This window comes from Asterias rubens, chromosome 1, assembly GCF_902459465.1.
Source record: "Asterias rubens chromosome 1, eAstRub1.3, whole genome shotgun sequence".
Taxonomy (NCBI): Eukaryota; Metazoa; Echinodermata; class Asteroidea; order Forcipulatida; family Asteriidae; genus Asterias; species Asterias rubens.
The window spans coordinates 17799835-17824059 of NC_047062.1; the positions used below are offsets into that span (position 1 = coordinate 17799835).

The 24225-nt window shown below is 38.8% G+C and overlaps 1 protein-coding gene across 1 annotated transcript; it reads left to right on the plus strand.

Moving 5' to 3' along the window:
• The first annotated feature begins 1892 nt into the window (after positions 1–1892).
• LOC117298742 (chromatin-remodeling ATPase INO80-like) lies at positions 1893–20919 on the plus strand. The gene is made up of 5 exons (XM_033782065.1): positions 1893–1904; positions 2745–2865; positions 4910–5107; positions 5418–5420; positions 20909–20919. The coding sequence occupies exons 1-5, from the start codon at positions 1902–1904 to the stop codon at positions 20917–20919; spliced, it is 336 nt and encodes a 111-aa protein (XP_033637956.1). The 5' UTR covers positions 1893–1901.
• Positions 20920–24225: the final 3306 nt, after the last annotated feature.

A 24225-nucleotide genomic window follows, 5' to 3' on the forward strand; every position in this document is an offset into this window, starting at 1 on the left:
AAAGTCAACATTTCATTAAAAATTCATTGTGGACAAGATGCGCACTCAAAAACCCATTGATCCGTTCCAATTACTTATTGTGACAAGCATCTGTTGTTTTGCATGTCTAAACAAAGTTGTCAAAGCCTTGATGTATTTGGTTCGTCACAAAAAAAAAGTAATTAACTGGCTGATAAGTTAATCTTGTAAACAAGCATAAAAAGATTAGCTAATCAATGTTTCCATGAGTCTCGTTAATTTTGTTTACGTTGAGTGGTAATGAATGGATGTTGCTGTTGTGGGGTGTTTCTTAATTGTATTGACGACTTTGTTTGCTCCAGAAAGGCTGTCTCCAGAGGGATGATTTCAGAGCCCACGCAAATCCATTTTGTCAAGGCCTTGATTTGTTTCCCTCTGTTGTTAAAATGCTAATATGCATGAAGTTGTTTGCGTCACCCGCAGCATGTATTTTTTTTGGTTTATCTTCGGGTTTTTTTTTACCGGTAATTGGGGGGAAAATGTTGATGCAATCATTCACTATCAATAGCTGATCATATAACAAAAAATATCCAAGGACTATTTCAGACGTGTGGAAATTGTTTATTTGAAAGAGAGAGAATATAATAATAATAATAACCAGAGAGAAGTAGATTTTGGGGGTTTCTTTTACTTTGATTCTTCTTAAGCCCAAAAAGCAGCGAGTTTGACTTTATAGCTCTGTTTTCACTGTGAATGTTTCAGAAGAGTTGAGCTCTTCCGAATTGTTCGTTGCAAAATTGTTTATGTCAAAATTTGCACTGCATTCGCAGGAAGTATGAACTGTACTTTAGTCGCTACAATTTGGCTGTGTAATGTTGGTTATCAGTAGTGTGTATTGATTAAAGTGCCAGAGCTGCCAACTTTCCCTGATTCTGCAGAAAGTTCCTTGAAAGTAACAAATATTTCCATGTTCTGATGAACAAATTTGGAACCGATTATGGAAACTTTGTTCGTATTACGTTGAATAAGGTTCTAAATATCTCCTTGATTTTTATCAATAATCTCACTGATTGCAAGATGGCATTGTAAATGTTGGCAGCCTCTGAAGTACAAACCATGCATGTGAGAACACCCTCTAGCATATTCATTTAGCTGTACACTAAAGTAACGGATAGCTCAGGCATGCAACTTATAAGATGATCAGCTGATTTCTTCTTTTTCTTTTCGAAAACTTAAAAACACTGTACAAAAGTTTAGTGTGATCGGCCATTTCCTCATTTTTTTGGCAATTAGAAAGTTGCACGTCTGATAGCTTTTGCCAACTGCATATTACAACACAACACAATACAGTACAATGTACAATACAAATTTTTTTTATATACCGCCATTTCATCAAGATGACAGTTTTACAAGATAGAGCAATCATTTCTCCTACATGAAAAATTACTCGGGTGAACATCTCTCTGGTGATTTGCGATTGTGTACATGGATGTCTGTTGCTATGAAGGAAACTGAACACCTAATGAAGAGAAATTACTCTCCACGCCTGTCCAGCAAACATCCTTTACTTCAGATGTCTGCCGACGCAATTTATGATTTGAAACCTCGTCTAAAAGAGTCTCCCCGTCAGCTTGTCTGCCGCTCCTCATCTCGGTAACCTGGAGACCGCCGAGTCCCTAGACCCCTCCAGATTCTTGTTAGCGGCTAACAACCTTGCCTCTAATGAACATGTTTAGTTTTTTTCTTTCCTGTGGTATTCCTGTTTTATCTGGCTGATATGACCAAGGATTACGATTCTGGTTTTTACAGTCTGCTTGGTAAATATCCGGGGCCGTTTGTTGGTCACTGTTGGGGCAGCTGAGTATTTTCTATTGAGTCTTGGGGGAGATCGGTGTTTGTGTTTGCTCGGCAAATAAGAAGCAGAATACCAAACTCTCATTAAAATGGTCATTAACAAAAGTAGCTTGTCGTTTGAGAGTTAACATAGGGTGGAGGGTTGTGGAAGGTAGGGCATGTATGGGAGGAATCTCTAGCCAAAGGAGGGAGGGGTATGGTTAATTGTTAGCATTAATCTTTTTTGTAATTGCATGATTATTTTTCATATATTTTTGTTTTTATCACGTCTTCAGTTCTAAATTATCCCCAAACCTTTAACCCTGGATTTAGGAACATTTTCTCTTTATTCAATATTCCTCAATACCCAAGGCAGTTTGGTTATTCTTATTGGTTGAAAGGTTGTCACATAGTCATGTTTAAATAAAGATCACAGGCCACGACCCTGCACGTTTTAAACGGCCGTTTAGGACCTCATCGCCACTCTTTTATTCCCTTACAAATAATCAGTTCTTATGCAGCACCTTTTTTTTAAAAATTAATTATGAGACTCATTTATACAGCACCTTGTCAGGGTTTATGTGTGAGTCTGTTGATGGAATCAATTTTAGTTCAAACCGTCTTGATTTTCAACTGTAATTCTAGATTATTAATTTTGGTTTTTACCCATACACCGATGTGTGTTAGCACTGTATACTCAGTACTTTCCCGAGTACTGTGAAAAAATATCACCTAGGCATGTTACTCGGGTGGGATTCGAACCCACGACCCTTGCAATTCTAGAGCAGTGTCTTACCAACTAGACTACCGAGGTTGTCCGGTAGCTAAGAGCATGGAGGATTTATTCCTCCATGCTAAGAGGCAGTTCGAATCCTATGTTTTGGCAGCGGGTATCGCAAAGATGTTTACTAATGATTCTTTTTTTCGTTGATTTTTGTTTCCTTACACGCCAGGTGTCTGTTGGCAGTGAGACCAATCGCCAGTCTCATGACTTTACACCGGTACCCTACGATGACAACAGCAACGATGGATTAGTCATTGCAGATGAGCAGTCAGGAGACATGGATATGGATGGTAATTCAGACGCTTCATTTTTGATCACTGCAGAGGGTGTTGCTGTCACCCAGAAAATATATTTGGGGAAGGGGTTGAAAAAAAGACATGACTTGGGAGGGAAGACTGGAGGAGACTGTTGTTGTGGACCCTGCTGTTGATTTCACCAAACTCTTCCTAACTTGGGATTAATCTTAGGACTTTAGGACGGGTTAAGTTCTGAGACCATAGCATAAGGAGGCATCCTAACTCAAGATAGGAGTTATTTTGATATCACATTTTAAATAAATTTCAGATGTTTAGCCTGTTTGTATAATTTTACTGTAAGCCATGCCCACTGTACACAAACTCCTCCACTGATTAACAGAAGCTCGTAGGATTTGCATTCAGCTAGGTTTTTCTGTTGTGATTTAAAGGGCATCAAGGCCAAGACCAGGGGCAACAAAGACCACGGCCTCCATGTCCTGCAAGAAAAAATTAATAATTGGAAACAAATTTTGGTAAAATTACACGCAAACATATAGCCAGCTTTGGAGCTGGAAGTAGCAAAAAGTTTGGGCAAACATCAAACATGCTCAGCTAAAAATCTGAATAAGCAAATTTTAAAATGTCACCTGTTCATTCTTGAATTGCAACACCAAATAATACATAGCTAAAAGATCTTTAAAAGCAAATTTGAATTTTTCATTTTAATAGTTCATTATGGAATGGTAAAAAATCAATCATGCTTAGCTGAAGATCGAAGCATATGAAAAAAGCACCAGTCCATTCTGGAATGGCAACACCAAACATGCTTAGCTAAAAATTCTTTACAACCAAATTTAAACATTGTCACACGTTCATCATGGGAACAGACAGATGTGTATTGGCGCTATATCACGATTATATAGACTAATTTGTTGTTAATTTGGCGATAAGGCTAGAGTGATAATAGCAGCGTATGATGTAACACACAATGTAACACACTGGCAGTTTGTAGCTGTACAATATTGACAATATTGGTGGGATAGTTATGGGTTAAGATTGAGAGGACAAATTCCTATTGAAGAACCAAATTCAAAGTAATGGTGGTATTGCGTAAATAGGCATTGCTTGCTGGTAATTACAATTAATAGCAAAGACATTTTTTGTTTTCTTTATTTTCCCTCTAATAACATACACACACACTGTAGTAATTGAATTGGTAATTGCAATTAATGGCAATGACATGTTTTTCCCCCTTTATTTTCCCCCGAAATAACACGCATACTCAAATTCGTTTTTAATTCAGTCTTATTTTGTCAAATTTCTCATAAAAATATGAGACTGCATTTTACAGTTGTGTGATTTCTTAAGATTTTTTGGGTGATACACTTAAAACCTTCTAAATTATAACATCTTGGAAGTTCTGGGTTTAGAAATAGGGAAACCAAAGCCAGTAAACCATTTACAGGAATTATCCCCTCAGACAAATCTCATCCCTGCTAGTATTTTCTTCTACTAGAGAATCTGCGCCTGAATATCTCAGGATTACCTTTAAATTAATGCTTTGTATATTATGAGGAATGTCTGCTAAATGAAACAAACAGTAGTGTTTCATATTTCAGTCTTATTACAGTCTTATTACACTAACATCTTTATGAATGAGCTATTAAAGACAGTGGACACTATTGGTAATTGTCAAAGACTAGTCTTCACAATTTGTGTATCTCAACATATGCATGAAATGACAAGCCTGTGAAAATTTGAGCTCAATGGGTCGTCGAAGTTGCGAGATAATAATGAAGAAAAAAACACCCTTGTCACATGAAGTTGTGTGCTTTCTGATGCTTGATTGTGAGACCTCAAATTCTAAACTTGAGGTCTCGAAATCGAATTCGTAGAAAATTACTTCTTTCTCAAAAACTATGTCACTTAAGAGGGAGCTGTTTCTCAAAATGTTTTATACCATCAACCTCTCCCCATTACTTGTAATCAAGAAAGGTTTTATGATGATAATTGTTTTGAGTAATTACCAATAGTGTCCACTGCCTTTAACCATAAATTTGTATCACTTCACAATTTGTTTACTATTCGAACTATACAGATCCAGCCAAACTGTTTGTCGCAGGAAAACGAGGACCATCCAAAGTGGGCAAGACCATACCGTCAACCTCCAAGAAGGTTCAGCCTCGACCCATGAGGTCACGAAAGAATACCGGGGCAGCGGCCATCGCAGGGGCAAGAGCGGGAGCTGTGGCTGGGACAGCAGCGGCGTACGCAGCCTACGGGTTCTCATTCACAGGTAAGAATCTATTGAGCGGATGTTGTGTGCCACAAACTATTTGTTAAACTTCCGTGGACAGAATTTTTGACTTGTCGAGGAATTCTGATCACTTGTTCCTAGCTCTCGCTGAAAGACTTGTTGTTCTCACTAACTAGCCAACACTCACTGAATGCCCAGTAACATAACATGACTGACGTCAACCAGATTTTTCTAAATCATAACTACCAGGAGCCAATTGCATAGAGCAGAAAACATTTGAGCAGTGTAAACTACATTGAATTTTCTGCTGGAAACCTTCATCGCTAAGCATTTTTATTATGTCAAGGAGAGAGTTATTGCGACGGTGCATGCCTGTGTTCTTTTGTTTTAAGGAAAGGATTGTGTGGTTGATTTCTTAATGTTGTATTATAACTCTTTGTAATTTGATTGCAATTCAGCCTTTGGCAGCAAATTTCATGTTATACCACTTTAAAAAATAAAAATAAAAAAAATATTCAAAATTATTCCTCAATTGATTCAAAACCGACCCTCAAATCTTCAGATCTTTATATTGGGTAACTTCGCTGGTCTTTAGATAAAGGCCAATTCCAGCTCACTCTGATTGAAATCCGCCCCAGAGCCCAACCCCCAAATATCACCTCAACTTCCCCTCTCTCCGTTAAACTAACTGTTATAAGATTCCAGTTGTCAGATAGTTCAACTCATGAGTTAGCTGGGACTGTCTTTCCTTCTATCTTTGATTAATTCCTTTTGTACAAGCAATCAAGACACTCCTTCTTGGCAGCAGCATGCTTTTTTTCTGACCCATGACTGACCTCAGACGACCTTGGTTGACCCGTGATGACCTCTGCAGTCAAAACTGTCAATGGTATTTGGGCCCGGTCTGAGATGAAGTGATCTGTAATCAGTGTTGGTGCGATACCAAATCCAGCTGAGAATAACTTGCCCTGATTAAGTTCTCAAAATAAAACAAAAACCTCATGGGATGTCTTTAAGAGCAAAAAACTCTCCTGCAAATTTTGTCCTGGTTGTGCTTTCCTTTATTTCCCCCCCCCCCCCCCCCCCCGATAGAAAGCGGCCTGCTTGTGTAGGATTCATCCCCAAGTTAACCATTTACTCTGATGGTTTGTGTGCGTGCGTGCGTGTGTGTTCTCTTCTTGTAAACCTCATCTGTCGGTACAGCGATTTGATCCCCCACAACGAATCAAATCGATAAGATTATAAAATTCCCACCGGAAAAACCCGGGGCTGTCGTGGAAAGATATTAATGTTTCTCTGTGATGAGGTGGCTGACCACAGTGAAAGAGGACATCACAAACAGACAAAACAAGTAGAAAAAGAGGAAGAGAGAGAAAGAAAGAAGAAGAAAAAAAGTGTTTCCGACATCGGTTGTGCAATCCTTTCATCGTTCAATTACTCTGAAATATCTGCGGTCCCCGTGTGCCCAAGCATACTTTCTATACTCCGGAGACACTCTAGTAGCGGCTGGCCCATGACTTCAGGATTAAAGAGGTTACACTTGGACACATCGCTGAGATCAGTAGGAACTGTTGACAGCTGTTTGTAGGCTACTGGACCAATTACATACGTTTATATTATTGCTCTTTATATACAAGATTGAAATGCACGTTTCCCCTCCATCCTACAATCTAGACTGTCTTAAGAGGAATATCAATTCCCAATTTTTCTTCTTGTAGCCCTAGGGCGAACATGCATATCAAAAAATAAAAAATAAAAAAGTAGAAAATGCACAAAATTTTGAAATCAAGAAATGACAAAGTTGTCTGAAATAACCGCATCATTTGGCAGTAATTCTGACAATGGTACCAATTGGAAATTATATGGAGCTTGGTTTATCTTCAAAAACAAATTCTGCAGTCTTGTTTGCCTTTAACTATGGTGGCATTTAAGCCTCTTAATAAGTCCATTCCGCCGATACCATGAAATAGATAAATGTATTAAACAAAGCATGAAATGATTAGAATTTCTGATAATTTAACCGGTTCATTTGATGTGTCATGTGAAAGAGGAACTAAAGCACCTGTGAGGTTTTCCAGTTGCAATGATTTTATCCCGGGTAGACGTCTAATAATTTTGCAGTTTTTACGGTGACTTTTGAAAAAAAATCCAATATGTCACAGTGAAATAAAGACACCAGTAATCGTTATGCCTCGGCCAAAAAATAATAATAATACCATATTACTGCGTCTAATTGGAAATACAAATCCATTACGCACACACAGTGGCCCCCGCATAGACAAACAACGAGATGAAATGTTTATCATTGTAGTCAGTCTGTATTTTCTTTATCTTCATTAATATTTCAAGTCGTCTTGTTCTCCCGTCTGACTTTGGTGGCTGTAGTTGTGATAGATCAGGGCTTAAAGGCAGTGGACACTATTGGTAATTGTCAAAGACTAGCCTTCACAGTTGGTGTATCTCAACATATGCATAAAAAAAAACCTGTGAAAACTTGAGCTCAATCGGTCATCAAACTTGCGAGATAATAATGAAAGAAAAAACTCCCTTGTAACACGAAGTTGAGTGCGTTTAGATGGTTGATTTTGAGACCTCAAGTTTTAAATCTGAGGTCTCAAAATCAAGTTTGTGGAAAATTAGTTCTTTCTCAAAAACTATGGCACTTCAGAGGGAGCCGTTTCTCACAATGTTTTATACTATCAACCTCTCCCCATTACTTGTTACCAATTAAGGTTTTATTACAATAATTATTTTGAGTAATTGTCAATAGTGTCCACTGCCTTTAAGCAGATAATTCTGCTGAGCATATGTCTTTTTTAAATGAGAAATGAGTTGGGTACCAGTCGCAGCAATGGTAACTGTTGAGCTGCTGAGCTATTTTTGCTGAGCAAGATTTGTGTGCTTATAGACTCTATGAAATTGGGCATATAGCTGCTTAAGCAGACTATTTTTGCTTACCAATTTTGTGCTTAGCAGAAATTAGCAAAATACCAGTCAGAAATTGTGCATGTGACATGGTATTTTGCCGGATAACCTCATTCTGGTAAGCATATTTTTTGATGTGCTTAGCTATTGTTTGTGTTATTAAGCAGTACTGTAAAATGTATGCCCTGGTGCTGGTTCAAGGTCTGACTGAAATAAGGAAGATGTAGTTGTCTAAGATAGACTTCAAATTCTGTTGTATTATTTAGGCAAGGTGCTTCTTTGTTGTTGATGTTGTTTATGTTATTGTCGTTTTTCCCCTTGTTCATTTCCGCATCTGAAAAAAGACACCTGATCAATTTGAATTCCCAAAATATGATTTCCTCTTCACAAATAATGAATTTCCTATCGAAATGTGACAAAGAACATTGAGGGTAAAGATTTCATTGAATTTGTGATATTGAAGTTATTAATCGTAATCGACTATAAATGAGAGTGAATGAGTCAAAGCGAGAGCAAAACCAAAATCATTAATTGGCAATTAGTTATTACTTTCTTGTTGAAACACCTGCCTCTGTGTTAAACCCCCTTCAACTTGATTTCCATTTTGATTTTAAAGAAAAGTATTGAAATTTCCATTGATGAAGTAGGAACTGAACCCACCAAGGATGTATTAATTGGTACACTTTTAATCTCGGCGCGTCGAACTATACCTAGACCATGCCATTCAGAGCTGCCAAACTCTCCCTGATTCTTTCCATGTTCTGATGGACAAATTTGTAAATCTCCCTGAAATGTGGAAACCCTTTCTCTTTGACGTTGAACATATGGCCGTATCCGAATTGCCGGCTACGGCTACGGCTGGATCGCCGCGTCGTCATGCATTGAAGTATAGGACGCCCTTAGCAACACCCCTAGCCGCAGCTGTAGCCACCAATTCGGACACGGCCTAACTCTAAATATCTCCCTGGTTGCTGTACAACATCTTCCTGATTGCAAGATGCAAATGTTGGCAGCTCTATACACAAATAGACACGGTACATTATAGGCCTATATATTGGACGGGAAAAACAATGGGAGACTTTTGGGACGCTTGGTGGCAGCAGACTTACCAGGTAAAATCCATTGTTCTTGGTAATGTGCGCACGCTCAGAACTACGTAAACAATGGAAATTGACCTGGTAAGTCTGCTGCCATCTAGCGTCCCAAAGTCTCCTATTGGGAACTGTTGTTGTACTGAATTGGATGCCAGAGTTGAAGCATTGTCAAAATTAAGAACCCGTTTTCTTATTGCTCAAAATCTTGACAGTTTATTTCAAAATTTAAGCAAGTTTTTAAACAATGGAAGAGAACTACAGCGCCTGATGTTATTAGGTAAAGCGTTCCAAAGTTTAGGAGCACAAGCGGAAAAGGAACGATCGCCATATGATGAGGAAGTTCTAGGAATAGTTAAAAGGGACTTAGCAGAAGAACGAAGAGTGCGAGAGGGGGCATAAGGTACAAGGAGATTTGCAATATAAGACGGAGTCAAGCCAAACTGGGATTTAAATGCAATAAGTAGAATTTTGGATTGAATTCGTTGTCGAATGGGTAGCCAGTGAAGTTCCTGCAATATAGGTGTAATATGATCATGTTTTTTAGATTTTGTTAAAACACGAGCGGCAGCATTTTGTAAAAGTTGTAGTTTGTGGAGCTGGTGTTCGGTAATTCCGTATAATAGGGAATTACCATTGTCAAGGCGAGAAGTGACCAAAGAATGAATGATAGTAGCAGCAGTTTTATGTGATAAGGTTTTTCGAATGGTATTAACAGTTCTTAAGTAATAGTATGTCGATTGACAGATTCTGCTGACATGTTTATCCATGGATAGTGTGTTATCAAAAATAACTCCCAAATTACGCGCACAAGGTGAGGCGTGAATAGAGGCACTGTCAACATAGATGTTATGATTAATGATTTTATGGCGTTGATGTTTGGGAGTTATAATGAGAAATTCAGTTTTATCATCATTTAGTTTTAGCTTGTTAATATTGTCATCCACGACTTAATCTCAGATATGCAGGCTTCGGCACACTGGCGAGCCGATTCCTCACTATTGGGTTTGTTTAAATCAAATGGTAAATACTAACTTGTTTGTTTTATTTTTAACACTTGTAATGTTTACAAGCAATTAGACAGTGAATTTTTGGCCAATTCTTTGTATCTGTGATATTCAATTAAATCAAAATATTTAGCTATAAAACAAGCTTTGCATTAACTTGAAACATATTCAGAGCAGTTGTCCACAGACAACGTGCAACCCATATCAATTTCTCCTCCCCTTTGGTCACGTGAAAGTTTCACCGTTGCTGTCCTTCTGTATTTAAAAGGGGGGCGTGTTCATCTTTTGCTCTGCCCACAGCTGTCAATCACGGGGGTTGTCAGGTTGCATAATTTGTCAGTTAGTGAGTTCTGTGATTAGCCAGGTACAGGTGTGTGTGATTGGCTTAAATTCTCCTGGTACCCAAAACACTGGTAAAAGACAAATATGTTCTCTGTTTTGTAACAAAGTTTTCTCTATTAATAACACTGGACATGTGTGTGAAGGTACCAGTGTGAACATAATTCTAGAAAAATGTGTCTGAGATGACCGTTGCATGTTAAAGACAGCTTGTATTGTATGCATATATGCAACTTTTTGAGCGCTGATTTCCTCTTTTTTTTATACTCTCATTTGTGCCATTCAAACTTAAAAAAAAAACACTGTATAAAACCATTTGAATTTTGTGGTTTCCCCCTTTTTTGGTGCAGTTACATTTGCATGCCTGTTCGGAAGTTTAACTTTACTTCCGAGTAAGCTTGGGGGATATCACGATATTATCGAATATCGCGATACTAATTTGGAAACGATTTCGATATCGGATCAATTTTGCTTTAATCGAAATATCGATATATCGTGATATATCGCGATATATCGCAATCGATTAAATATCGCAATATCGCGATGTATTTCTTAGCTGAGACATCTTGCACCCCATAGGTTTGGAGTAAAACAAGAAGAATATGTCATTAGAACACATCTCTTATGCTATGACTGTCTCTTCTACAACTTTCACTGGGAGTTTGAAGACTGATGATGTCAAATTTAATTAATCGCGATTTTATCGAATATCGCGATATATTGTCGCCGATATATCGTGAATAAAATAAATCGATATCGCCCAAGCTTACTTCCGAGGCTAGCTTATTCATGTTTAGCAAAAAGCTATAAATTACAATTTTAAAAGAAGTTTGCTACAGTAATAATTGCTACGTGCCTTGAAAAAATATTCAGTCGTTGCGAATGCAATATCTGTTGCCCCTGGGTATTAGTTGTGGCAAGTTACGGACATTATTGCACAACATTCCAGCCGTTAATGCATGTCACTCGGTACCGTCAGTTGTATTTGTTTTGTATTTAATGTGAGATGGAAGTTAATTGAGAATTTACTCTGGCAATTAAATTCCATAATGGAAATGATGCTGAGTGGGGGCTTGACCCATCTGTGTAGTGAGGTCAAATACGATCATCATCAAACTCATATTGAACTAAATTTAACACTTTGCTAGTATACCGACTTATACCCGACAACACGGTTTTAAACTATTCAAATAATTCATTCAGTAACATATATTTCAATGCTGTCATTCAATACAATTATGCACATTTTATGTTGAAATTACAAAAGCAATATAGTATGAGGTATGATATATTAAGAACACATTGATTCGATAATAAGCAGCAAATTAATGACATTTAGGTAAAGGTGAAGCGCGAAGCTTTTGTTCCCTAGTAACCTATGGGCAGACAAACATTTAGTACAACCAAGGTACGGTAACATGGACGCAGGACAAATGAAGCAGACATGACAAGTGTGAGACAAGGCCAATAACTTACGATACGCCTAAGTTTATGAATACGAGTCATTTTATCATTAGTTTGTGTGGCCACAGGTGATGCAAAATGGCCGGCCAAAAAAAAAATCGTTGTCAAAAGAAGCCATTCTGAAAAGCAATAATAACAGTTCAGTGGAAGGTTATACAATCTATGTCCAGCTTCTAAACAATTTCTAGTGTTCATTCCACTAAGTTTGTTTGGTTTCTCAATTGCCCAACAAGTACTTTTGAGGGCTGTATTGGTGTGGAACTATCCCACTCACTGGGTAGTTGTGTTAGGCAGGTTTGATCTGTAGTGCTGCCTGGCTGCATTCATTGTTAGGTCCACACTAAGATATTACAGTATAGTACTGCCCATGTACGTGTACATGCGTGTACAGTAGTTAGGCAATGAAGAGTTAGGCAGATATGCTCTGGCGTACACACACAAGATGTGTGTGAGTTAAAGAGATAGGGACCATCTCAACATGGTTTTTCTGATAGATTCCTTTCCGTTATTATTGAGTTTGAAAAATCCTTTTGAAGGTTTCGTTGTAACTAAAAGTGTCAGGTCTATATTAATGAATGTTAAAAGCCGGATGGGTGTGGGTAGGATTAGGAAAAGAGCAGTTGTTCATCCTCATCATCATTATTTTGTTACAAAATATTACAGCGCTTCTGAAACCAATATTTTATCATTGAACGATAAATATGCACATTACCTTATGACGAGCATATTTCTATGTATGCACGAGACAGCGATTAAAGTTGTTTCCCGATCCTGTTGGCTGCCTTTCAGTTTCGGTTGTAAATGCTGCTCCCAAGAAGACCCGCTGGTCAGGCATTAAAAACAAAACCCTGTCCTCTTTGTTTTTAAGTACGAGTAAACAATTTTTTATTGCCAGTGTTATCTCACTCATAAAAAATTCTGCTAAAGGATCTTTAAATATTTGGTGTAGCTTAGTTTGACATTCATTTGGACGGAATTATCGGCACGATGGCGCCGGATTTTGAAAACAAATACATGTATTTTTTCCTGTAGAAAAAAAAAAGAAGAGAGTAAAAAACGTCTTGTTGCTGCATCATTTTGTTAGGCTTAGTCTGTAGTTGTCACTTTTATTTATGTCCTCTTATAAATGGAATTTTGTTATGCTTCGCTTTGTGGCTGAATACAAATCCAACGGCAGTTTTTTGAAATAGCATTTGTCAGAGATATTCAGTTTGGAAGAAAACAAAAATGAAGAAAACAAAAGAATGAGGGATGTTGATGTTTAACGACGAATTAATATTAATCAATTTGTGGACAGTTTCGGAAGTGTAGGAAATAAATATGGCTTTGTATGGAGTGCTGTTGTTTCTGGAATGACGTACCTGTCATCTAGTGTTTCCTGCTGATTCTGGGATTTATAAGGAGGGGTAAAATGATTGGAAATGCAACTGGAACAGTTTGGGTCCAACTTGACAGGGGAAAGAGCAGTCTGTTTTGATAAAGTTACTTTTTGAAGTGAGATAAAAAGCAGGGATGAGATATTTCAGATTTGTATCTGAATTCAGACTCTTAAAAGTCTGCTGGTACACAAAAACTGCTTTACTTTTCTCCAGATAAAATAAGTCATGAATGCTCTTTGGTCTACTTGTCTAGTGCAGTGCTGAGGATACCGTTCCTAAAAGCTCCTTGGAATCTATAACTCTAGGGGTGGATTTACAAAGAGTTAAGACTAGTCTTTTCTCAAGATTTACATGCCTAACTTAGGACTAGCCTAAAGTGTTAAGTCCTTACTTAGGACTAGCCTTAAGTTTTTCATAACTCCTAAAGAGTCCTTGTCCTAAGTGAGGAGTTTTTTTTGTGAAATCGACTCCTGGGGTTAACAAATGGAGGAATTGCCTAAACAGATCTGGATTCCAGTTTCAGACTTTTTTGTCGGCAATTACTCTCATCCCTGTAAAAATATCAGGCATGCAACTTTTCAGCTGATTGCGCTTTTTATTTTCAAAACAGTGACATAGAAAACTCAAAAACGCTAAGTGCGATCGCCATTTCTCTTTTTTCTTTTTTCAATTAGAAAGTTGCATGTATACGGTAGGTAGCCTCAGCACTTATCTTATGTCACAGGTTTTCAATGACTAATTTTGTTGTGTCTGTTTTTCTTTGTGTTGTGTTTTGTTTTTGTTTTGTTTTTGGTTTTACTGCGCCTTGAACACCCAGCAGGGTGGATATGTGCGCATTACAAGTCTTATTATTATTATTATTATTATTATTATTGGGATCACTAAACTGTGGTCCCTTGCCGGCTTTCTCATTGAATTGTTGTTGATGTGAACAGGGAACTTGACTGTTTATTATTGCCAGTAGTTGATCCATGAAATAAATGTCTATTTCAAGTAGTGCTCTTAGGTAATGGTTAATTTTGTTCCCTCGTTTGGGTACAAATGGAAAAACAAACCCATTACTCAGGAATCCAAAGATGTAAAGGATGAAATTGGAGTGAATGCAAGAATCTGGAGCTGTTAAGACGGTCTTTAAAACCAAGGCTTTATTTGTCGTTTCTTAAGATGAACGACTGTAAGGTTTGATAGACATTAAGTTTGCATCGTGGACTGGAAAGGTTGTTTATGCCTTTATAGAAATCATCTCACAAGAGGGCCAAGTGGAGGTCAGTTTGTTTTGCGCAGGAAGTAAAAACTCGTCGGCCGCTGTTAGAAGTAGCTCTTGAAATACCGTCGCAAAGGGTCTCTTCCATATTGGGCCGAGCTGTACTCTAAGTTAGAACCACACAGATGGTTGTTTACATTTTATTAATCAATATGGCTTCATCATGATGCTGACAAAGATTTACACCCCCCCCCCCTTTTTTCCCACCGTGACCAGCGATTAATCCTTACTTAAAGGGTTAGGGTACTTTATGTACGACACAATGTCCACAGATTGACCTTAAACTTACACAGTTTGAAGATAATGATGGTAGAAAGCTTCCCTTTAAATTATGTGCTGAGGTGCTGTAGTTATTGAGGAATGAGTAAAACAATGTCACAAAAATAATTGTTGTCTCAGTGAGACGAAAATTATTTTAGCATGTACAACAGATTTATGCGACTCTCAAAACTTGGACAACTTATGAAGCTGAAACTTATACAGCTAAACTATATTCCAAACGTCTTAGGTCACAGTGAGTAGGGATTCATGTCATAGCCAAAAACTTGATCTACAAAAGGTATCAAGCCCTTTTACAGTGTCCATGATTTATAACAGTATGTCAGTCAGTGTATTAATTGTGTCCCAACAGCTAGTTGTGAAACCATGAATTATTTGTGAACAGTTGCTTGTCCCCCCTCTCCCCAATTGTATCTTTGAATGTTAAAGGAACATTACAGAATCGGTTTTGCTAACGAAAAAAGTGATGGCAGTGTGTAAGCACTTTATGTAATCCACCATGTACATAAACTAACAAACCTGTAGAAGTTTGAGATCGATCGGCCATCTGGGTCACGAAAAAATAGTGAAAAACCGATTACACATTTTGCATGACATTGATGCAAACAAAAAAATGAATAAAACGCTCAGTGAGCGATAAACTTCAAACGCAATGTTAAGTTATTTATTTCTTATCAAATATGGCATTTCAGGCAGAAATATTTCAAGGGATGTTTTCTACTATCCTCATTATTATACCGTGTAAGTTTTATGTAAATCTGTGATTTTAACGATTTTGTTTTCTTACCAATTCTGTAACGTTCCTTTAACAGTGGTGACAAAATAAGAGAGAAAAAAAATCAAAAGACATTGCGCTGAAAATTAATCTGATTTTTTTTTACACTTGGCCAATAAATAGTTGATGTTTGATGAGGGGAGGCAATGGGAATTGCAGGGTCTGTTATTAACGTTTTTATATTCTGCCGATAGGATTTATGGATTTATTTGAGGTTCATTCTAAAGACGGATGAGAGCGCAGTTAGATGATTTACTCCTTCCATTTACCACACTGTGCTCGTTAAACTACGGCAGACTTATTTAAATATTAATCAAGCGTCTCTAAGTTGGACAGCTGGTCGTATAAAGTGATGATGCTGTTTTGTCGTTAAGGTTTTTTTTTATCGTGGCAACAGTAAGATCCAAAGATTAATTGATTGAACTCAACCTATTTATTGCGATTTCATTTTTTGGGTAATGAAACGAAGGGACCATCAAAGTTGACTAGCACTGTGACATTTCTTGTTACCAAGTAAGGTTTTATGCTAACAATTATTTTGAGTAATTACAATAGTGTCCAGTGCCTTGAATAGGTATATTTTTCAGCACTGGACTAGCTAGCCGGACCACTGGAAGTTTGACTGGTCCTCGGATGTTTTAAATGGCATTTGGCACAGTGAACAACTGCTTCAAGAGAAACATGAAATGTCAGTTTTTTAGAGGTGGAACGAAAATGCCAAAACAGTACCAAACACACAAACCAAAATCAAACGCAAGGCTCTGGTCTGGAAATCCAATTGGGAATCACAAAGGTGGGCCAAATTTCATACAGCTAAGCTCTGCTTAAGCAGAAAAATATTGCTTTACAGTTTGCTGCTAAGCAAGGCATTAGCAAAAATGAGACATGGTATTATTAGCTGGTAACCTTATTCTGGTAAGCATCAATGTTTTATGCTTTTTGTGCCTAATGACTAAACGAAATTGGGCCCTGCTTACATTGTCGGAATCTTATTATTGTGCAACAAGCAGTGTCGGTGTTTGTACATGTGGTAATGGCAGACCGAAAATACCGAAAGGTTTTTGTTTTCGCTGTTTCAGTCAGCACTTGTATTCTGTCTGGCTCTCTCGGGGTATGTGCATCTGTATTTTTCTTGGAGAAGTTGCGGTAATATTTCATACTTCACGCAAATTGCGATGTCAAAAAGTGAAGATTTGTTGGACTGATGGTGAACTCATTTCAAAGTAATGATGTCAGCACGGGTTACTGGGGGTTGACACTCGGGTTACTAAGGGTTGACACTTGATACGTACTGAGTTGGTATTAAGAAAATAGGGAGATCGCCAACATAGGGCTTGATAAGCTCAGTTTGGTAGAGCGCTGGCACGTTAATCCGGAGGTCGTTGGTTAAAAACCCGCTCTAGTATATTTTTATTTGTTCAACCCCATATCAAATAGTTTTAATCCACTTTGCTATAACCAAATTTTTAAAAAATCAGATTTTGATACCAACATGTAAGTGTGGTATTTTCCTCATTAAAAATGTTATAAATTTAATTTTTTACCATTGGCATGATCCATTTATAATTTGAATATTTCGCAAAATGAGATTAGAAGTACATGTATTAGTTGTCTTGTAATTGCTATGTCCAAAAGGTAATGTTCAGTCACAGCAAGTCTAACAGTAAGAAGTAACTATATATGCTAAATAGTAAACTTGCGGGTACAACCATTACATGTATAGTATCTCTTTTGAGGGAGTGTTGGCTCTAAATAGAACCGGTGTGGTCTTGACGTTTCGAACAGTGTACTGAAGACGAGCAGAGTAAAAAGTGAAAAAACCTGACCTTGCAGCACTCCTTGATGAGGCTGTAAGTTATCTTCTTAATGGGTCCCATAGTGACAGAGAGAGGGTAAGAGTGTCTGGTCTGAGCTGCTCAATTGTTAATGAGGAGGTAATAGCTTCATGTTAATGTTAGCGCTCTCCCAGCACAGCACATCAAAACCTCCCCAAAGACGAGACGACAGAAATAGCACTTAGTCATCCGACAAATATTCCAGGTGTGCCTGAGCTGTTAAGTCTCCCGGCCCTTGTCTCAAGAGGTGTCGAAGTTCAGAGTTCATGGTGTGTAAGACAAGACCCCCCTCCTAAGATTCATCGTTGCTGTCGGTGTGGAGTTTTGGTTTCGTGTCACGTCAACATTTGATACTGTAGAGGCTGGTGATGGGGTAGGACTTTGTGCAGAAGGAAAGAATGAGTACGGTTACTAAATGGAGTCAGGAGATTCGTAACTGATGAAGATTTAATGCATTGAACGTGTTAGTTTCATATTCAGCTTGAGAGATTTGAAGTTTACACTATGTTCAGATCTCTGAAAGACAAGATTGATAACGATACAACAAAAACCAGCCATGTTGGAGTAGTGTCAATCTGACAAATTACTGGTTGTCTGAAAGAGCTGCTTAAGCACAACTTTTTCTTACCGGTGTAAGGTTACCAGCCAAATAACCATGTCATGTGTACCGTTTGTGACTGGTTTCCTGCTAATGTTTTTTGCTTGAAACCCTAGCCGAAAAATAATAAGCAATGTTTTTTTCTTCTCAAGCAGCCCAGAAATTACTCCAAATACCAAACTACACACTTTTCTTCCCCCCTAAATTTCATAAGCACACCAACCCTGCCTGTGTGACCCCTGGGAAGATGGTGTCGATGCAGTATCCATCAAGACTAGAAGCACATTGAAACAAAGTCTTTGCTGTTTTGAAATTGTATTAAAAAACCCGCTGTTAAATGTAACTTTAACAGGAAAAAAACCTCCAGTATGAATAATTATCCTTTTAATAAACACTTGACCTCCAACCATCAGTGACGACCTTCCACACAGGCTTATGTTTTTCATAATCATTCATGAATAAAGGACTAACGGATCAAAACCCTTGGTTGGGCAGACACTAAATTTAGCGGTCTCTCTTTTTTTTTTCTTTTTTTAATAGAAAAAGCATGTTGAGGGTTGAAGGACTCTGCTGTAGTGCACCTCAATGGAGTATTTATCTCTATTGATTTATTTATAGTGCATTAGTGCTGGCGGAGTGTACTTTTGGATGTGGCAAGAACATGAGTATCTGTCTGTACCAGTTAACGCAGGACCTGGTTGTCGCGTTGCTATGGTGATGGGCTAACCTATTCTTTCATTTGTAGCTAGCGTAATACTTCACCCCCCCCCTTTTCATTTGATCTCTGCTGTCAAACCGATCAATGTGGGCACTAGGGACTGGTGACCTCTGCAGGGTTCAACTCGCCAAATAAGGAAAGATGTGGCATGACAGGAAATGACCGTTTGAACCCTGTGGTTGTGTCTCTTCGGCTTTCATCAGAGAAGTTTGCTGTTTGAACATGTTGACTTCTTGCACTGACGTCACACGCATCTATTTTGTCCCTGGTCTGCTGCTATTCTGTTCCTGGTCTGTAGCTATATTGTCCCTGGTCTGCAGCTATTCTGTCCCTGGTCTGTAGCTATTCTGTTCCTGGTCTGTAGCTATTGTGTCCCTGGTCTGTAGCTATTCTGTTCCTGGCCTGTAGCTATTCTGTTCCTGGTCTGCGGCTATTCTGTTCCTGGTCTGCAGCTATTCTGTCCCTGGTCTGTAGCTATTCTGTTCCTGGTCTGTAGCTATTGTGTCCCTGGTCTGTAGCTATTCTCTCCCTGGTCTGTGGCCATTCTGTCCCTGGTGTGCGGCTATTCGGTCACTAGTCTGCAGCTATTCTGTTCCATTAGCTTGGTGATGACTTCAGGTCATTTGGGTCCATACATATTGTTTTTTACCAAATAACATTTAAGTATTTATAAATAATCACTAAAGAAATGTAAGATAAGACTTATAAAACAGGCGCTGAAAAGAAATGCAGATCAAAGTCAATGGATTTATGCCCAAATAGAAATATTCATTAAATAAAGAACAATCTTGCCTCTGTGTCAGAGCTGCTGGGGTCCTGAGGCAGACCCTTCTGCCAGCCGCCCTCTCTCTCTGCATTGCAATCAGTACACCTGATGTTTTCTGCATCAGTTCCAATAGTAATACACCTTTTTGAAAGAAAAGAAGAGAAAATACCTTTCCTGCTACAAAAATTTGCGGTGATTCAGGATTGGGTTTAGGTTTTTGTAATTGGGTACATTGTGAGCAATTTATTTCTCTGATTGCCAAAACATACGGCACCGGAAATGTAATTTGTGCCTGGCTGCAAAGTACCGCATGAGACATTTTCCCGCTAACACGTTATTCCCCGAGTACGGGGACCACCCATTGTCAGTGACTGTGACCCACAACAGAGTTATGTGAGAACGGTGAGAGAGAGAGAGAGAGAGGGAGTCGGTATCCAACGCTAGACGTCCCTGCAACATAAGTGTCACAATGCACGGTTTCCTACTGCGTATCGTCGGCCAGGTACCGACACTGTGCTTGCTGAATTATAGAACATGCTTGAGACCCAACCATATGAAATATTAGACTGCCGGTATGCCAAATTAATTATTTCCTACTAGTGACTATTGATTTTGTTACGGTTAGACAGGTAACTGGAACCTGGTAAACACTGAAAGCCCTGCATAGGTGGCGGAGGAAATAAAGAGCATAATATTAATAGGGACGTGAGCTCCTTTTTCTTTCTTCATGTCGATGCTGGCGTTGAAATCCGACGGGGGTAATTCTAGACAAAGTAATGGGAGGGCGACGATGGCTTAACCCCCCCCCCCCCCGCCCCCTCCCTATAGAACTTGGGTCTGTTCAAACTGTTTGACAGGAAAGAAGCTGCAGGTGGCCTGGTGTCTGTGTTTGAAAGCATTCTCTTTAGATGTCAGGTTTCTCATATCCTGGTGGTTAGAGTAAAAGGATTTAATTGAAGCTGGGTTTCCAACATTGACCGTTTAATGATCTTTAAAAAACATTATTGGTTCTGACTGTTTGGGGGCTATCATTTTCTCATAGAAACCGAGTTGGTGTTGTTTGGTTTGTAAAAGAGAAAGAGCTCGGGTTTAGTCACTGGACATCATTTTAAAGGGAGGGTATAATGCCTTTGGTAACTACTCCCAATAGTTTATGATCAGAAGAGCTTACTTGGTGAGAAGCACTGCAGCTGTTGATAATGTATAACATTTCAGGCCTTGAACTTCGCTTTTGAAGGGGCACGACAATTTCCCTCTCATAAAGGGCTTTCTTTTAGGAAAGTGTAAATCTGTACATGGGAACTTTGAAAAGGGCATCTCAGCTAAAGCACAGGGCACCATGGCAATTGCTGTGGGTGCCGTCAGTCATTTGAGGTCGCTGTTGACCACTTTAGAATGAGAGAGCAGTTGAAGTAAGGGGTACTTCTACGAGGCCAATGCAAACTTGTATGGGAACTGTGCACCATCCAGCTAAAGCACAGGGCACCACTGCAATTGATTTGGGTTCTGGGAACTGTGCACCATCCAGCTAAAGCACAGGGCACCACTGCAATTGATTTGGGTGATTGGAACTGTGCACCATCCAGCTAAAGCACAGGGCACCACTGCAATTGATTTGTGTGCTGTGGGTTATTTCGAGGATTGACACTTTGAAAGACAATTCCCTTTAACGGAATGTCGTTTTAGAAAAAAGGATTAAAAAAAAACGTTTCAGTCTAAGAGGCGTTTCATTTTAAGCTTTCAGACAGACCCAATATTAAAACGGGCTCGTTCAAACAATGGTCGGTCTACCATCCCTTACATCGCTCCAAAATATTACAAAATGCATTTTTTTTTTCTTTTTAAAATTAAACCACACCTGGAAATTCAATTTCACTGAATACTTAGGAATGTACTTTCAGTCAAGTAAGTTATTTTTTAGTGACTTTGAAGTACATTGTATCATCTGCAAATGATGTAATCTTCCTTCAACATCATGTAGTGATGCGTCTTTGGAATATTAGATATGACTGGTATGATTGTTGGATGTTAGAAAACTATTTCTATATTATCGTGTCATCGTCAAATGAATGACCAGACTGTCCTTTTCTTGCTTGATATGGACATGGCTTATCATACTGCATTAATAACTGACTGACTGGCACCCCGACTGAAGATTTTGACAAAATAGGGAGACCGCCAACATGGGGTTAGATAGCTCAGTTGGAAGAGTGTCGGTACGTTAATACGGAGGTCATTGGTTTGAGTCCCACTCGAGTCAATTTTCTTTGTTCAACCCAAATGCATTAATAAGTGTTACCATGCAGACCAAAGCTGCTTGGAAGATACCGGGCCCCTTCCTTTTCATTTTGTTGTTGTTGTTGTTTTTGTCCTTTTTTCATTTGTTTGCTTCTGTCGCACAAGTCCACATCAGCAAAACCCAACAAAATTGACAGGGCATTCTGTTGTTGAGGTTCATACCGGTTTGTTCTACATGAGGTAAGAACAAGACCGGTTTAAATTGCTGGAAGCATTAACCATCACAGAAAGTTTGTGAGAGAATAACTTCTTGACTTAAGTCTCCAAGTTTAGAATAATACGCAGGCCATGAGACCATGGCCTCCATAGCCCCTGGTCTTGGCTTTGGTGCCCCTTCAAAAGTTTCTCATCAACTTTAAGATCCAATGGAAGTGCAAAATGAAAATGACCTTGCCCTTCAAGATGAAAGTTAAGGCCTGCATCTTAAGTCAATCAACATTGCCCCATGCCTCCTGTGAGCATGTTAAGGGAAGGGTGACGGGAACTTTGTTTGTTTAACATGATGAGAAACCGCTGACAGGTTGGAAGATGGGGGGGGAAATTTTTTTTATTGAGTTTTTTGTTTGTTTTATTGAATTATCAAACAAGTCCATATTCTTTGCAGTTTTTGTTTGTTTCCATCTATATGTAATCAGGATAAACATACAAGTATAATGTTATCATAACTCTTGTTAGAAAGCTGCCAACAATGTCACTTTTCAAAATTCATCAATTCCCTCTGATGTCTCTCAGCACAGTTTGCAGAGCCAATGTTTTGCTATCTGGGTCATTATATTACCTCTATACCCCCACTGTCTTTCCACAAACATTTACCCTGTCTGTCATATTCCTCTGATGAAAGTGTTCCTTCAATAGGAGATGTCCCGAATCGAGCTCTGTCTTCTGTAACTCGACACGCTCATACAAAGAAAAGCGCCAAGCCCTGCCGTTGTTTCTTCCCCGAGACCCAATTGTACGTGATGCATTCAGCGCTCCTCGACTGTCAGTATTTACCCGGTTGTCTGCCGCTTTTTCTTCTCTCAAAAGTTAAAGAAAATGTTTGGATGCGAGACACTCAAGTCTTTCCTGAGTTTCATCGTGTTTCACAGAGTTTGCTTGCGCTGGTGGTTTTACATTTCATTGGGCTCAGGAAGCCGTGTTAGTCTGCTGGCGTTATGCCATGCTAAGTACATAGAGTGAACGTAAACACATGAAAATGTGTACTGAATGTGATGATTTGACAGAAGTGATGTCTGACGGAATGAGGTCAGAGAAATCATTATCTTGGGGGAAAAATCTAAGAAATTGAAAAGATTTTGACAGAACAGCGCTATTATTATTGTGTTTTACACTTCCATTGAAACTGTATCGTCACTGTCTCCACAAAGTGACAATATGTGTGAAAAAACACAATATTTAGCAAATAGTTTAAAATCTACCCGGTCAGTTTCCCTTTTGTTTTATTATCAAATATTTTTTTATCCAACTTCTTTACATACTCATTGTCAGGTTGGGGTAGGTTCCAATCCCACTTGCATCCTGAGACGCCATGTGAACCAAGTCCACTTTGTGGAGATGAAAGCAAAATTGAAGGAGAAAAAAACAAAGCAATTAAAGTGAACCCACCTAATATTAAAAACATTTGGTTCAAAATGTGCTACTTTTGCAATTTCGGTTATTTAACTTCTGAACAAATTCTTGCAGGCAAAACATACTTAATAGCCTGACGTTTCAACCCTAGCAGAGTCTTTCTCAAATGCTAAATGGCAACACAACAAACATGAACAGGTAACATAAGCAACTCTATTTAAATAGTGAAAAAAAAAAAGAATATGGTGATGACGAACTCGATATCTACCCCCATATTCCACATTACTACTGCTAACCTAAGAGCTCTGAAGAAGCCAATATCATTGAAAACGAAGTTGAAACTCACTGCAACATGGCAAGCACGGACATCCTCTCAGTAGAATTCCGACGTCCCCCACAGCCACAGTATAGTATTCCCATTACCGCCCAACTCAAGTGATTTTAGATAACTCAGAAAAATCTTCAAACTGCCCTAATTCAATATCCCCCATTGCTCTATATATGTAGACATGTATAATTGCAATATCGGAGGTAGGTGGGGGGGGGGGGGGGTGAACTCTTTCCATTTAAGTGTCTCATCACTTACGTGCCTTGTCCGTAGCAGTCAGAGAGAAGCAGCTTTGAAGAGGTTTAGTTCCTTGGGGTGGGAGAAGGAAGAAGGGGGGATGGGAATTGAGGACTTGCTGAGGGCGTCGAAGAGCTGTGGACAATCTCAGCTATGTGATGGTCATAAACCTAGATTGGCTGATGATTGTTGGTGCTGCTGCTTTTTGCAGAACATGTCAAAAGTGTGTTATTTCATTGCATCCCCTATGGGAAGCAGGGGTTATATAAGCATGACACGCCATTG